General features: G+C 36.2%; 1 protein-coding gene across 1 annotated transcript; it reads left to right on the plus strand.

The window, feature by feature from the left end:
• Positions 1-616: 616 nt before the first annotated feature.
• Positions 617-12,824, plus strand: LOC149078944 (major facilitator superfamily domain-containing protein 6-like). The gene is made up of 4 exons (XM_089240525.1): positions 617-724; positions 3,264-3,408; positions 5,984-7,462; positions 12,494-12,824. Exons 2-4 carry the CDS (start codon positions 3,291-3,293, stop codon positions 12,637-12,639), a joined length of 1,743 nt encoding a protein of 580 aa, XP_089096651.1. The 5' UTR covers positions 617-724; positions 3,264-3,290; the 3' UTR covers positions 12,640-12,824.
• Positions 12,825-16,418: the final 3,594 nt, after the last annotated feature.

Below are 16,418 nucleotides of genomic sequence, written 5' to 3' on the forward strand. Positions count from 1 at the left end.
GGTAATATATTCGTCCACACAGCCCCGGTATAGTACCCTACGAAATACCCATATTTTAGTTTTAAATAGCTGATTCACCGAACTATTTTATATACAGATACAAATTCAAAATCAGAAGCGCCAAAAGGCAAATTGCCTAAAACGGTGTCTGAAAAAAAACATTGATAAAAGGTAAAAAAAATAAATAAATAAAAATAAGAAAAATCAATATTAAAAAAAATCAATATAAAAAAATTATTAATACTTATTGCAAAAGTATGGTTTTTATACAGTTTTAATGAATTTATTTGGAAATTTCAGGTATCACCCAAAGAATCGTTTGTGATCATTATCTCATTCCGTTATCTGGTGAAAATGATGATGCAAATTATCAATAAAAAAGTTACTTTTGGAGAAGAATGAATAGTCAGTAACGTGCACGTGATCGTGCGTCGTTGTCCCCCCCCCCGGTCATTATTTTATGTGTAAGTGCAAACTCCAAAATGTATTTTTTGCACACAATTTGGAGGTAAAAAGTATTTTCCTCACAAACAAAAAAAAACTTTGTTATCGTTTAACACGATAAGATCACAAACTGATATTTCATTTTTACGTAATCTGTCAACTTTTTAATGGCGAAATTTCTAGTTATAGTAACACTGAAGAGAACGAAAATAACTTCTGAGGTATTATGGGACTGGCGAATAGGTCACATGCATTCTAAGTTTGTTCCCGGATCGAAACAGTGAGTTATTATTATTATTGTTTTGCTATGACAGCCAAGTATTTCATAATCACTTCTTGTAGGTGCCAATCCATTTTGTCGTTCACAGGCAGGATTACCAGATATCCAAATTTTGACGGCCGTGTCATACCATTATTTTATAAAATACTGAAACGTTCCTATATAATATATGTCATATACCTCTTCACACCTGAGAGAGCCAAAACTGACAATTAAAATTATTTATTTATTTGTGTTTATTTGTACGTCAAAATGTCTTTTAAAAAGAAAAACTAAATATATAATTAATTAGGGTCGATATCTTTATCAGGACCATTTGAGTTGGTATGCATGTTCGAAAGCGAAGAGGGTACAGTAGGCCTACGCATAAAAAACTATTCCGAATGAGAATGAAATTGAACTGTAGTAAAAAAATATATACAGGGTATCCTGTAAGTTCTAATTCTGCATTTATCTATAAGGACGGTATTAACTGTAAAAGTTTGATAAAATCCCTTTTATAAAACTTGAAAAATCTAACCAATAAGGTTATTGGTTACATTCTAGAAAATGCAATCGGTGACATTATTGGCTGCATTTTTCAAGTTTTATAAAAGGACTTTTACCAAACTTTTATAGTGTAATACCGGCCTAAGGCAGATACATGATTCTAATATGAAGAATGTTTAAAAAGTGTTCAGAAATCACTCTGTACCGGCTTCAAGAGTGAGAATAAAATAATTGTGTCGTAAAATAAAAAAATATATCAATTTTTTTTACGGTTCTCCCTCTTGTCGTCAGATTTTCAATTAGAAAGTTGTTGCCATGTCGCTCTTTTATTTCAAAATTTGAGAAATGTTGGGAAAGAACAGCATGAGCTAACGGGCAAAGCTCCTTTCTCTCATTTTTTTCTTTTCAACTTTTCTCCGTTTTTTGAATTCAAATATCTCTGCGCACTTAGAAATGTTTTTTTTAAGATAATTGACAACAACTTTCAAATTTTCGGTTGGACGACAACGTGTCCATATAAAAATTTAGATCTTTTTTTAAATTTATGACTCACCGTATTTTCTCTCCCGAAACTGGTAGAGAGTGATTTTTTGAACATATTTGGAGCATTCTTTCAAATTAGAAACATACTTCTACGATGAGTGGTTGATGAGATAAAAGCCGAATTAGGATTTACAGTATACTCTGTACATAATGTTGTATGTATGACACAAAGCCGAGCTAAGAAAGGCTTTCACTTGATTATTCGCCTTGTTTGACCATTTCTCTAGTTTTCAGTTTCATTTTCGGCCGCTAGTGTGGTTTCGTCCCGAAAATAATAACAATAATAATAGTTCGTGATTACAGTTTGTAAAAAGGAAAGTAGGTTCACCTTTTCTCATTCAATTTGAAATTTTTACGGCACTGACAGATTTCTTTAAAATACGAGACATCCAGAAACCTTAAGGGAGTGAGATTAGTAGTCTTAATACTGTCACGTGTTAGCAGAAGATCCGAGAAAGAGTGTGTAATTCAGTGAATTATCCTAAGGACTGCGTATTTCGTTGGAGGAACATTTTTCAAATACGCAGGTATTAAATCCATTTGCAAACTAAATACAATAAATGACACAAGCTATTTTCTGCGTATTCTGTGTAGACTGTAGTATTTTGCGTATTCTCTAAGACCTACACAGAAGTTTAAATAAATAAATAAACTCTAAGTGTTTATTAACACTTAGAGTTTATTTATTTGAACTTAGTGATGGAACTTAAGTCACATGGTGATGACAAATTTAAGCATTTGAATTTATATATTGATTTCTTATATTCTTCACTTGAGTATACAGGGTAGTAAAGAAAGTCCCTAGGCCACATTTTACTGGCAAACCGTTGATTCTAGAGGCATGCTTTCAATTAGAAACGGTTTCCAAATAACATGTAAACCTCAGATATACGTCATTCATATTGCAAGGGGTTGTATAGCTATCAAAATATAAGAATTAACTTTTTAATACCGACATCCTGTCCTCGAAAATCCCATTTACAAAGTTGTTACCCTTCTCTCCCGAGACCAACAAAAGAAATCCCACGTTTCTAAAGGCAATATTCATTGAGATATTTGAATTCAAATATTGGGAAAGAACACAAAACTCTAAAGGACAACGCTTCTTTCTCTTATATATATGCTGTTCTTCCCGAATTTTCAAGCAATTTTTGATTTAAAATAGCTCAGCGAATATTTCACTTGAAACTTGGAATTTCTTTTTTTTTCGGCTCAGGAGAGATAGGGCAACAACTTTCTAATTTGGTTGTTGAGGACAGGGGGGAGGGTGCGTATAGAAAGTTAATTCTTATATTATGATAACTATACAACTCCTCGCAATATGAATGATGTATCTGAGTTCTACACGTTATTTGGATACTTTATTTACTTCAATGCACGCCTCTATGATCAACGATTCACCAGTAACAGGTGGCACAGGGAAACCCTTACACAACCCCGTATACAATTTTCACACACGTGTTTAGTAAATTTGTTAAATTATTTTCATTCAACATCTCATTGCAAGACAAGCAGCTTTACAACTCCCATCACCATGGATGGTTCAGGTGAACACAAGGAGATAAATGAAGTCGAGAAGTCGTGCTGTGCCCCATCATGCATCGACTGGAAGCTCTTACCCATTAAATTGCACTTTTTCTTATTTTACGGAGGTAAGTATTATATTCAAGTTTTAGAAAGAATTTATAAAATATATATATATATATAAATTGAAAAAAATAAATGGTAAGTACTCTAAAATTAATTTAGAGTATGTATAAATACACATGCATGGTATAAATCAATATTTCACTAATTTGATCAAGAATTTCAGGATTTTTGATTCCTTTCAAGCAAATATTTTCGACGATTTCAAAAACTAATGAGCGAAATAAGAAGGCAGAGGGATGTGATTCAAAGCTTCCCATGATAATAAATCGATACATATACCATTCCTTCATTATTATACCTTAGTTTTTAAGGGATTTACCGTATTTTCTTGTGTGTAATCCGTGGATTATACGTCAAAAATATGTCTTAGTGCGAATTATACAGGCTGTCCCAAAATGTTTTCACAACGGATATCGTTGCAATGTCTGACTTTATGCTGTTCACAAATAGCAAAACTTAAATCAAATTCAAAATATTGAAAATTCTGTAATTGTCAAAATGATCGGCAAAAAATGTAACTCTTATTTATTGTGAATAAAAAACTAAAATGGTTGAATTCATTCTATTTGTCTACAGTCCCTAAAAATGGCAACTTTTGAGCAAATGAAAAATTGTCACCACAGTCATAAGTTGCCACAATATAGTGTTTTTACATTTAACCCCTATTCTTACAAGGTAATGGCAAGAAATTCGTATTTGACGAATGGGCGATAAATATGGTAACCTTGCTCTAACTCAATCACACGTCAGAAAAAAAAACAAAGTGTAGGAAAAGGAAGGAAAAAAAAACAAATGGAAGGAACACAGTATAATAGATAAAAACAGATAATAGAGAAGATAGAGATAAGAGAGTAGGTATACGAAGTAAATTTCTCTTTTCAACCGCACCTTACCTGTTCTCTGTCGCTCTTATATGCAAATAGTTGAAAGATACATCATATAAGGGAAGAAAAACACTAAAAATTCTACAGAAATAAAAGGAATGGAAAAAAAAACAACATCGTAGAGTTAAAACAAAGCCTCGCGATGATGAGGAGAGAGGAAAGAAAACAGAGAGAGCTTGTTTGAATTTCTCGTTGTTGTGGAAGTAATAGTCCGACGATCGTAAAGTGTTGAATATCTCGATAAATATTTTTTGCAAAAGACTTTTCGGAGTGAGATCTGCATGTCAATAACTGAAACTTTTAGCACAGGAAGACTGTATAAAAAGTTATTTATTTTTTCATGTATTACTTTCCCTCAAACAAATTTAGAGATTTCAAGTAACTGCGTGTTATTTTAAAACTTTTGGTAATTGAAAGTGTGCTTCTAAAGTCAATGGTTGCAGAGATATTTTCTGAGAAAACAGTTTAGGAAAGCCCATACACCATTGTATATTTTCTGCAGATTTTTTTTCTCTGTGATTCGAATGGAAATAAATATTTCAAATAATTAGTAAAAACTAATTTTTTTAATGGTTTATAGATGGCATACGATTGTGAATGAGACAAATCGGAGTTTTTCCGAAAAAAAATATGACAAACCCCCTTTTGTTCTTTAAGCCCTTCGCGTACAAGTTTTTGGCAAAAAAAATTTGGATAATCTCTCGACGTTTGCGGTGATAAATCTGGTAACCTTGTCCTAACCTAAGCGCACCTTAGAAAAAAGGAGGAAGAAGGGGAAACAGGAAAAAATAGAAGAAAAGGAAAGAAAAAATAAAATGAGATAAATAGATAAGAGAGTAGGTATAAAGTATATTCCTCTTTTCACCGTGAAACTACGTGTTCTTTTTCACTCCTACACGTGTATATAGACAGATACATTTATAGATGATATGTGATATCATCTCAATTTACAGCATTTTATTTTCAAATACAAATACAAATACAACGCCACATCAGGCAAATTGCCCAACGAGGTGGCTGACTTAAGAACATCATGGATCCCCGAGCCATTTTTTGGAGGCCCTACCTACTACTGCTACACCACACATGCACCCCCCTCCCCCTCCCTCCCCCGCGGAACCCCCAACGAATCGGTTCATGCGGGAATGTGCGTGTACGTGTAGTGAAACCTGACGTGAAGTTTTTTGTTTCTCTGTAATGCTTGTTATGTGTAGTGCTGCCAAGCATTACAGAGAAACAAAGATAGATCAATCGATTTGGTCGCTCAGGGCAGGACGATATCCATCTTTGGCCGCTCATGGCACAGGTCGCACCATGCACAGTCGCACAGGGCACGACACCGATACATTATATGTGGGGGGGGGGGAAAGCGCAGGGGTATAGAAAGAACGCAGCAAAAAAAAAAAAAAACAACTTCCGCTCGTAAGAATCGCTAAGGTTCACGATGGTGAAGAGAGAGGAAAGAAAACACAGGGAACTTGATGGAATTTATTTCACTGGCCTTTGGACGAAATATTTCGTTCGTGATCGTAAAGGAAGTTAAAATTTCATTATTGTGATGGAAGAAATTTTCATGTGCAGATTATACGCAATAAATTATGGTTTCTGAAATTCTTTCAAAATCTGTGACATTTTGTAGAATGTAATGAAATTACTAATTAATTCAAACTTTCTATTTCTTTTTTTTTGACAGCCACAGGTTGCGTCATAACGTACATTCAACTACTTGCAAAGCAGATCGGACTCAGTGCTACAGCCGTTGGTGTCGCATACACAGTTCAGCCGTTTCTCATATTATTTTCGAAGCCTATATTTGGAACGATCGTCGATCATTTCAAGAATCTCAAGGCAGTCATGGCTGTACTCATCATCCTGACATCAGTGTCGTACTTGGTAGTCCCATTCATTCCTCCCGTTGGTTCCAAGAGCAAACCGGATACGGGGAATGCGAGTTTCGCCGTACTGAAGTGCTTCGGATCAGTATGTCGCATTTCCGACCTGTCTTCGGAGTATGACAGAGACTGCTTAGAGCAATCTCTTACGGCAGCTGAGAGTCACGTTTGCCATTCTGTGCATCAGGAGCATGATGTTCTGGTAAATGACTCGTGTGATTGCTTAGAAGCTTGTGATGTTACAACGACTGACGATTCTAAACATTTCCGAACAAATATTTCACTCCGTAAAGATGGGATCGTTTTAGACATGCAAAGTGTAACACGTGCTTCATTACTGAACACTGATATTCATTGCCGATCAAGCTCGAGTTTCAACAGCGTTGAAAAATTATATTTAAACGACAATTATACGATATGTCAGTGCTCAGAATTCACGGTATCTCTCCGTGATTGCAATCCCGGTCTTGGCACTTGCTCGAACTCATCCAATGACAGTGTCGTCAACATATACACGACGTATCAGTTCTGGACTTTCTCAGTGTTCGCCACGATCGCAGGCACCACGTCAGCTACGATGTTCTGCCTGAGCGACGCGGCCTGTTGCGAAGCGCTCGGTGGCGACACCGAGAAGTTCGGTAAACAGAGGATGTGGGCGACTTTGAGTTGGGGATCGATTTCATTCTTGACAGGATATCTGAACGATGTAGCTTCCAAAGGTTCCGATAAAATAAACTATTTTCCAGGATTCTACTTGATGGTTGCGTTGACGTGTTTGGATCTCATCGTGTTATGTTTCATCAAAATCACCAGCGTCAATTTTTCGACCTCTATTTGGAGAGATGTCGGCCGGATTTTCGCTTCCACCGAAATCGTGTGCTTCGCGATGGGTGTCTTCATCGTCGGTGGGCTCACTGGAATGCTCTGGAACTATAAATTCTGGTACCTGCAGGATCTGGGTGCGTCGCAGCTCCTTCTCGGGTTGACGGTTGGCGTGCAGTGCTTGTGTGCCGAAATGCCTTTCTTTTTCCTGTCGGGGTATCTCATCAAGACTTTTGGTCACTTCAACTGTCTCATTGGATCTTTCACTGCCTTCACGTTGAGATTTAGCTTGTACGCACTCTTGCAAAATCCGTGGTATACTCTACCAATAGAGCTACTTCATGGGTTGACGTATGCAGTTTTCTACGCGAGTATGACGTCATATGCGAAGACAAATGCGCCGCCTGGCACGGAAGTCACAATGCTGGGCATACTGGGAGGGCTCTTCGAAGGTCTTGGTGAGTGGCTGCGAACATATATGTTTGTTTTTTTCACGAATCAGGGTGATATTCACCGACATGGTCACAATTTTTGCATAGGATATCAACGCGGATTGGTTAAAAATCTGAATTTTAAACCAATCCCTGTTGACTTCCCATCCAAAAATTAAGACCATATTTCAAACCATGTCGGTGACACCCTCAGTGAACTAGAAATAACTTGGTCAACTCAAGTATTCAAAAGTTTCTCAATGCAGTAAAACCTCTCTAAAAAGGACATTTCGGGGTTCCCCTCTTCCCCGCTCACTAATAAAGTTTGACTAACGTATGGTGAGAAAGCAAGGGCGTAGCGAGGGGGGGGGGGACTTGGGGGTCTGGTCCCCCCCCCCCCGAAATGTGAGAAAATGACCGAAAAAAGGGAAAAAGATGGCCAAATCCATTGTTCTGTCACTTTGGTCCCCCCCCCCCAAAATGAAAGTGGTCCCCCTCCGAACGAAATTTCTGGCTACGCCCCTGTGAGAAAGAAATTCCTTTCTAAGGAAAAAATGCCTGAGATTCAGCTTCCGAGGACCTTATGAGAACATGCCCTAGGGTAGTGATTCCCGAACTGTAGATCACGACCTCTTAGATTTTTAAGATAGGACGCCCTAAAATCATTCAGTTTTCATTATTGTCAGAGAGAGGTTGACGTCTGATACACATATACAAGCACGTACACTGACGTATCTTGATCAAAATGTCCGTTTTTCAAAAAATTTGACAAGTGAAGAGTTGATTATGTATAAGAAGTTGAGTAAAAGTATAAAACTTTATGAATAGTGTACTCCGTTTTTGAAAAAGTAAGCCCAAGTACGTGGACCAAAGTAAAACTCGACTTGCGGGTTTATACTGGTCGGCTGGAGTATGTTGCACATGTTTCCACCTTCGAATGGTAAATGCAAGACGACCTCTCTTTCGGTAAGTCTCGAACCTGCCCAGACCATGTTCGCTCATATGTATATACTTGATCTGTCATTTTATGTACAATAAAATGGGGGAAGTGTGGGTGCAGGGGATGGAAATTGTGGGGGGGAGTCCTGCTGGTGGTTGGCTTGTTTCTGTCTGGCCTGGTGCGGGCGGTTTTCCTGTGTTGCACGTCGTTGGATTTTCCCACCGTGGCCCACGTCTCCTGAGACGGACCAGCTTATATAGGCGACCAACGATAGATGGAGAATTCGTTTCCCACCCAACTCCCGTGGTTGGAAATCGCCGTATGGTGATATATGACCGGAGTTCGTGTGTGGTAAAGTAGCTGATCTCCCTCAGAGGGGCGGAGCTGGGGTCACGGTTTGTCTGATGGTGATGACCAGTTTAACTCGGTCTTCAAACGAGTGAGAGCACTCAATGCTACCGCAATATTGCACATGTAAATGGGGCTATGGTGAGCATTTTACTACCTTTTTGCTCCCTTGCGGGAATGAGTGAGATGGCCGGAGGGATTTGTGTCTGTACTTAATAGCTTAAATGTGCGCGTATTTAATGTTGTGTATGAAGTTGATTCTGCCATCTATATTTCCAATCTGTAGTGAAGTGCGATGATTGAATATTTGTACCATTGTAGGATTAGTCGCTCTCTGTAACGCGACATTTTAACCGTGAGATCAGTTCACATTCACGCTTTGAAGTGAAGATGCCAATTGAGGTTGATAATACCTAGGCTAGCTAAGAGGCAATGCCTCCAATGCCTTAACAGGCTAGGTAATAATGTCTTAAATAGTTTTGGTATTGCGTTGGCGACTTTTACTCACTCCATTTTGATTGTGATAACGACGAGTAATTTAGACTTACTTTCGGTGCCAATAGGCGATTATTGGCTTAACGTCCCGTTATTGTGTGAATGAAGTATGGTAAGCCAAGATGGCCCTTCAGAGAGGTTAATAACATAATAACAATAGGCATTGACCTTATTCTGTATCGTTTCTAGAATTCGATTTGAGTGCCATATTTTTTTAATTCAGTCATTCACACACACACAAAAAAAAAAAAAATCTGTTATCTGATAAAGAAGACAATGAGGAACGAAATGTCAAAAATATCACATCTTCAAAAAATAATAATAATAAAATAAAATAAATAAAATAAAGTTCTGGAAAGAAATTTTTCCTTCGATCTGATAATAATAATAATTACGAAGTTGCAGGTTTATTTACTAACAACCAACAATTCCGTGATAAAGAAAAGAAAAAGATACCTTTTTTATTTTTTAACCTGATATTACATGAGTAAAATCTTTGTGTGTGTGTTTGGATAAAAAATAGCATCCCCGAGAAAGGTGTCTAGACTTGAAGTTCGTGTCTTCTCAGCTGTGTACGGTCTCGACTATCCATCACAAAATTATTAAGTTTTAAGAAAATATAGCAAAAAGACATGAAATATTCCCCAAATTTTTCTCTTTCAAAGACTAAACTCCCTCAAAGCTACTTCAGCGCACACCAACTGCGGTCATATCGCCATTCAGCAATTTCACTACCGATAGAGTTAGGTCGAAGACGAAGGCACCATCTATCGGTAGTCCCTTTAGTTTCATCGGAAAAGAACTCGTTACCTTATATTCTTTACCCAGGATCGAACATGCGGAAATGACGGAAACCTTCATGGTGGAAGAGGAGCATCTTGCCAAGGGCCCGATAAGTCCAAAGCTACTGGTGCGGAATCATCGCATTTGTAAAAAAAAAAGTTTTGTCTGAAGATGATATCAATCTCCAGCATTCATACGGAGGCGGCTTAACAAGCTCGCTGATGCGGAGATGAATTCAGAAAAGGAAATTCGACTGCTCTTATGGAGAATCGAACCAATGTCCTCTCGCATGCCGGCCGAGTTCACTTGCCGCTACAGAAGTAACGATTCTATTTCCGTAGGTTCGACTGTACATGTACAGTCCCGTTCAGCGCATATAAGCTCTAAAGAAAGAGGGCCCTTGCTTCTGTAGCGTAGTGGTCTAATACGTTGACCCAATATGCGAGATGCACAGAAATATATACAGTTGGACCCCAATACGTTTTTTTCTGAAATTCTGGTGAATATAGAGGTCAAACCCCTATTTAACGAACTCCGATTCCACAAATTCCTCGATTTAACGAATTTTTTCTGCAATTCTAATGAATATAGAGGTTAAAACCCCTATTAAAACCACCTCGTTGGGCAATTTGCCTGTTGTGGCGTTGTATTTGTATTTGTATTCAACGAATTTAAAACATCGATGCAACGAATATTTTTTGAACTATATAAATGTATATATATCCTTAATTTTTTTTTTTTTATTTTTATTTCTCGTCCTTTAAAAACCACAATCGGAAAATTTGACTTCCCAGGAATTGACCGTCAACCCTTCTTTAGAGATAGGGGGTGGGGCAATAGGAATCTGTTTCTTTTTTAGTAAAGAAGATAATAAGGTAATTCTTTCAATGGGATGCACGTGGGAAAGTTTCAGAAATTGGAGTAACACCAACACTGACGACGTGCACCTCCTCACATATAAAAATTTGTATTTGCGGCCAGTACTGGCCGACAACGCCCGAGTGGCGTGATGGTAAGATGCTTGTCTACTACCGTGAAGGTTGCTGTTATGGTCCTGGGTTGGAACCCGAGGGTGGATGTAGATACGATGTTTTCCAGCCCATCTCATTAATGGCAGTAAATTGCGATATGCCGGAGTTGGTGTTTGGTGAAGTAAAAAAGTGATGTCCGACGATGTAATTTTAATATTCAATAAATCTACGGAGGTACTCCAGTTCCTATGGGACAATGTTCTTAAATCACCCTGTGTGATAGAGACTGGGTGTGTCTCGGTTCTTTCGGTGTAACACCAATACTTTGCGCTGTCCGCATGTTTAGATTTTAGTAAAAAAAATCAAGCTACTTCAAGTTTGACCTCTGTCTTGAGAAGTAAAGAATGGCGGGTCATCTCAAGAGAAAGCATTGTTCGGTACCCGAAAAAAATGACAATTTAGACAGAATTTAATAAAACTGTTGGTCGTATCAAACAAACGTCTATGAAGAAACTTTTTTGATGCATCCTGATTTTATTCTGAAGTTTATGCATTTTCTTTTCAATTGTTGTCAGAAATAAGTTGTAATGGCGACCCCAAAGTAAGTAGCTTTTAACATTCGCTGTTTCGAGTATGTTTATGCTCCTAATCAATGTGACCCCGATTTAACGATTTCCTCGATATAACGAATAAATCTGTCGATTTCTTGCGATTCGTTAAATCGGGGTTCGATTGTATAAAAAAACTAGTAGAATTATTATTGGTCACTCAAAAAAAATTAAATATTAACATTTTTAACCTTAATAAAGGCCAAGATTGAATTTGGCCAGTTTCAAACAACGCATGATCACAGGTTAGAACCCCTATAAAATACCTTTAAATACGCCTTAGATCAGGTACAGCACAGAAAAAGAAAGGGGAAAAAAGTAGAGCTAGAGAGTGTGTAAAGAAAAAGTGAAAAGAAACTTTTTACAAATGTCGCCACAAGAGGCGCCAGAGGCGATGAGTACGCGACTATTGTCATTTTTAGTAATTTTTTGTGGCTTTAATAATTGCAGTGCACCACTAATTCTTTTAATTTTACGTGTTTCTGAGTGAGATGAATGTACTTAAATTTTTTTAATAATTTATTGAGGATGACACCTTGGGACCCTTTCCTTGTCAGCCTTTAGCAAAAAAAAAAAAAAAAATGCACACGGTTCTGCTGAAGATTTTTGTCACAAGTTTGCAAAAAATCAACGTGTGTACTATAATTTACATAAAAACACCTTCTAGTGGTGAATGTCCGAAATGTTTCTTTCGCTCTCAATTTATATTTTCCATTCCTTCATTAGGATGCTCCGAAATGAATGAATCTTGAATCTTTATCTTTCTGATAGATATTCAAGACTACAGACAACTCGGAACACTCCAACTTTAATTATAGACACCATATATTTAACGTTTAAAAGCATCTCACTGGAGAAATTTATAGTCATTTTGATGATGTGTCACGTGTTTTAATGGCGTTAATCTTTTTAGGAGTTGCCGTAGGAAGTCTATTAACTGGAGTTGGTTACGATGAAGTCAGTGGAAGGTTCACTTTCTTTGCGGCTTCAGTTGTGAGTGGCTTATGTGCTGTTTCGTTCATACTTATCAGGATAACGATTCAGCTAGCGCAGCGGTGACACGCTGGTCTAGGAAAATAAATCAATGGAAATGTTCTCATAACATCTTCCATACAATATTGCAATCAGCATTTCTCATACAAGAAGAAATATCAAATGAGTTAGGTGAACTATGTATGCTCCGTTGAACTTATTTAAGAACTAAACCTAAATGTAGAATTCTGAAATAAAATTCAACCATATCTACAGAGAGAGTTTCAATTATTGTTTATTTCGATGCTAGGAGCATACCTAAGTAAGTTTCAAAACAAATAAATATTAAAACCGGGTTGTATGAATTTTCAAATCATCTAACCCCAATTTTGATAAATAAGTCTTTATAATTTGCAACCTAACATATAATCATGCTTAAAACTGGAAAACGAAACTTTAACAGAACGTTTTATCAATAGTGCCCGGAAGTTTAGGCACTACGAATGATCAAGAAAGATAGGCAGACCGAAACGGCACTAAAAATTTCTTAAATATAAGCACTAAAAAAACATTTATAATTATGGAGCAAAGGGAAAGTAACCAAAAGCTACGATATTAACTGTCTAAAAATTGGCTAATAAAATCAACTTCACTCACTTAATCTACTGTTTCAATAATAGATTATAATATTTTCATTGTTAGCTTAGTTGATATTATTATGCCAAAAAAATATTTAGTGATCCTTCAAGGTTAGGTCGGAGAGAGTTCGAATTAATAGAATATTTAATATTTAATTTCTTGACATGCAGAATAATGCCAGCTGAAATTAAAGAAATAATTACGTAAAAACTATAACGTTTTCGTACGGAATTATTTAAGAAACAATTAAAAAAAACACTTATGCTTCTCAAATTTTTTTAAATGTTGAGTTTTGTATTCGGTTCGCCTCAATTTGAAAAAATGATCTCTACATACTGGAAATATGATTTTTACATGTCTAAAATAACTTGCCAGTGTTGTTTGTAATGCATTTATTTATGGTGCAAAAAAATAAAATCAAAATAACATGGCCTCCAGTGCTAGTGCTCTATCAGCCCCCATCCCTCCCCGTTGGAATCATGGCGTTAACTGATGAGCTATTGGGACAGTCATCGGTCAGCTATTCATCTACAATGCTACGCAATGTGTGAGCAAGACATGTTATGTGAAGCTTATGGAGAAACAAAATTTCTAATTTATCCTCAGCTTTTCTTATACACAATGATGGGTTGCTTTCATATAAAACTCATACGATCTTGATGTGAATTCGATGGTATCAAATCAAATTTATTCATTTCCAACATACAGAGATTTAGATTAGTTTAAAAAAAAACATATTTATCATCCAGAGGCTGTGATGCCTGTACGGATGATTGAAAATTTACTTGATAATTAATGAATAAAACATATAAAGCATACGACATGAACAGAAACATTAAAAAAAAAAGACACATATACAACATAAGAGACAAAATTATCACAAAATTATCACAAAATTATAATTTCGGAGCTAAATAATAAAAATATTCACGAAAAATTTCTTTCCTAAAAGTAGAAATACGGTAAATCATATGAGTTCTTCGCTCGGAAACATTATCTTTTAAATTGCAGAAGCCTTTATTACGGTTTAAGAAAAGAATAATACGAAAAAGAGCATTATGGCGTAAAGGAAGTAGATTAAGATTTCTAAAAATCGTAGAAGAATGAGACTGACCCCGATTCAAAATTTTCAAAACTCTTTTTTGTATTGAAAATAAAGGCAATAAATTAGTTTTATAATAAAATATGTTGATAGTTTTCTCAAAGCCACCATGTATGGCAGAGTATATAAATATGTCTTTGTTACTTCTATGCCTAACACCAATTTTCCTGTCTCTCAGACACTTGCGTATATTTGCATTAAAATGAATAGTGAATTTACTGATAAGAATTAATACTGGGAATAGGTCGATTGCCCTCACGCTCAATTTTTTTTCTTCAAAAATGAGTCGATTGCCTTCACCTGAATTTGAGAAAGACAGGTCTTTTCCCCCAAACCTCTTGATTTTTCACGTGGCAGGTAAACACTTCATCTAAATTATTATTAGACAGATTATCCTATACTCGGACAGCACACAAGCGAAACGTCGTTTATCTCTATTTTTACTACTATAGCATGGACCGTTGATGAAAGTGCAAAGTGACCAGAGAATAAGTTTCATCTTATAAATAAGGTATTTTTTAATAATAAGAAAAGTTTTATATACTTGTACCATAAAAAAAAACATACTGCATTTTTATTTACCTGGGAAATGGCGTTCGTTCCCAGTAAGCACGGCAAAAAAAATCACGCTGAATTTTAATTATAAATTTATAAATATCACAAAACGATCGGATGCATTAATTAGAGACGTACCAATGGAAAATCCGCGACAATCAAAATGGTACGAGAAATTTCCACTCAAAATCTGAGGTTCGAGCTTCCAATGTCTTCTCCCCTCAGAAAATTGCAGGGTTTACTTGTAATTCTGCAAAATTGGAGGGGGGGGGGGCAAACGAGAAGCCGGAATTAAATCTCAACGTCGTCACAGTGGTGGTCGGCTGGAGTTGGTTATCCGTGGTTTCCAACTTCGAGACGCAAATGCGAGCCGATATCCCGGTTAAAAAGTCTCGCCACAAAGAACAACAAAAGATACCCTTAAAAATAAAAACTACGAAAACACGCATACATTTCAATGGGTATCAAGTTTTTTTAATGGCTCTGGCTCATTAAGGCAGATGAAACATCGTATTAACCAATATTTCACCGTATCCGATTATTTAATAAGTGGGCACAACTTACAAAAATGATCCATTATTTCGTAAATTATTCAAAAACTGATTTTTTGGATAAAAGTAACGATACAAAGTTTGAAAAAAAAAAAAATCTGGTCAAAATTTGTCTAAAATTAGAAAATAATATTCAAGGTCAAAGATAGATGGCGCTAAAAACAAAACTAATTTATTTTAAGACACAAAATCGAAACTCAAACTGTCTTTAAAGAGAATAAAATTCGTCCACTACAACAAAATAAAACAAATGTATTAACCGATATTTTGACTGCGTATAATTTTTCTATAATTGATCTTAACTTTTAATGTTATACATTAAAATAAATTATAACAACAGCATTTTTTTCAAAAAAAGAGATAAAGATATTCCTAAAGTATATGAATATGTGTAATGACTTGTGTGGCTCATCATACTAAAGATTCGCTTCAACCGTTGCTGACTTTGACCTTGCTCCGTTTACAAAGTGTTTCCCCTTCTAAACTTTGTCTTGTTTGTATGTTTTTATCCGCTGCTTTATATGCCTTCTGGTGCTTTACTAAATAAAATAAAATATCAATTTATATATTAATGTTGAAATCAACAACAGAGGACGCTAGTGAAAACGTTTCCTCTCGAACATGCGTCAACAAATTTTTTATTGCTCTTCCAATTTCTTAACCGAATCACACATAATTTTTACATGTGATTACTGATTACTTAAAGAACTTTCTAGAAGTTTCGATTTCCCCCCTTGACGTAAAATGACGGTAATCAGACTAAAGGCACCTAAAGTGCTCATGCAGTTTTGTAGGACCAGACCGGCTGTGTACTACACTTTCGCAAAAGCAGGTCTCTCCTTTATTACTTACGCCAATGTCAAAAAGCGTACGGCACAGGTAAAAAAGTCAGTATTCTTTCAGTTACATCAGTTATTATATCAGTTATATACATTAGTTATTCTATGGAGAAAAAAAAAACTTAGTTCAAAAACACGTATTCGCATAACAATTTGCAGAGTCAAATGACTTGGTTTTAC

This window comes from Pholcus phalangioides, unplaced genomic scaffold (genome assembly GCF_987345545.1).
Source record: "Pholcus phalangioides strain wild (caught in Gottingen) unplaced genomic scaffold, Ppha-v1.0 ptg000013l_1, whole genome shotgun sequence".
NCBI lineage: Eukaryota > Metazoa > Arthropoda > Arachnida > Araneae > Pholcidae > Pholcus > Pholcus phalangioides.

Bases quoted from the DNA above. Each gene is read 5' to 3' on its own strand.
- LOC149078944 (XM_089240525.1), top strand. From the start codon at position 3,291: ATGGATGGTTCAGGTGAACACAAGGAGATAAATGAAGTCGAGAAGTCG. The intron at 3,409-5,983 runs GTAAGTATTATA...TTTTTTTGACAG, and splicing joins CTTTTTCTTATTTTACGGAG to CCACAGGTTGCGTCATAACG. The intron at 7,463-12,493 runs GTGAGTGGCTGC...TAATCTTTTTAG, and splicing joins AGGGCTCTTCGAAGGTCTTG to GAGTTGCCGTAGGAAGTCTA.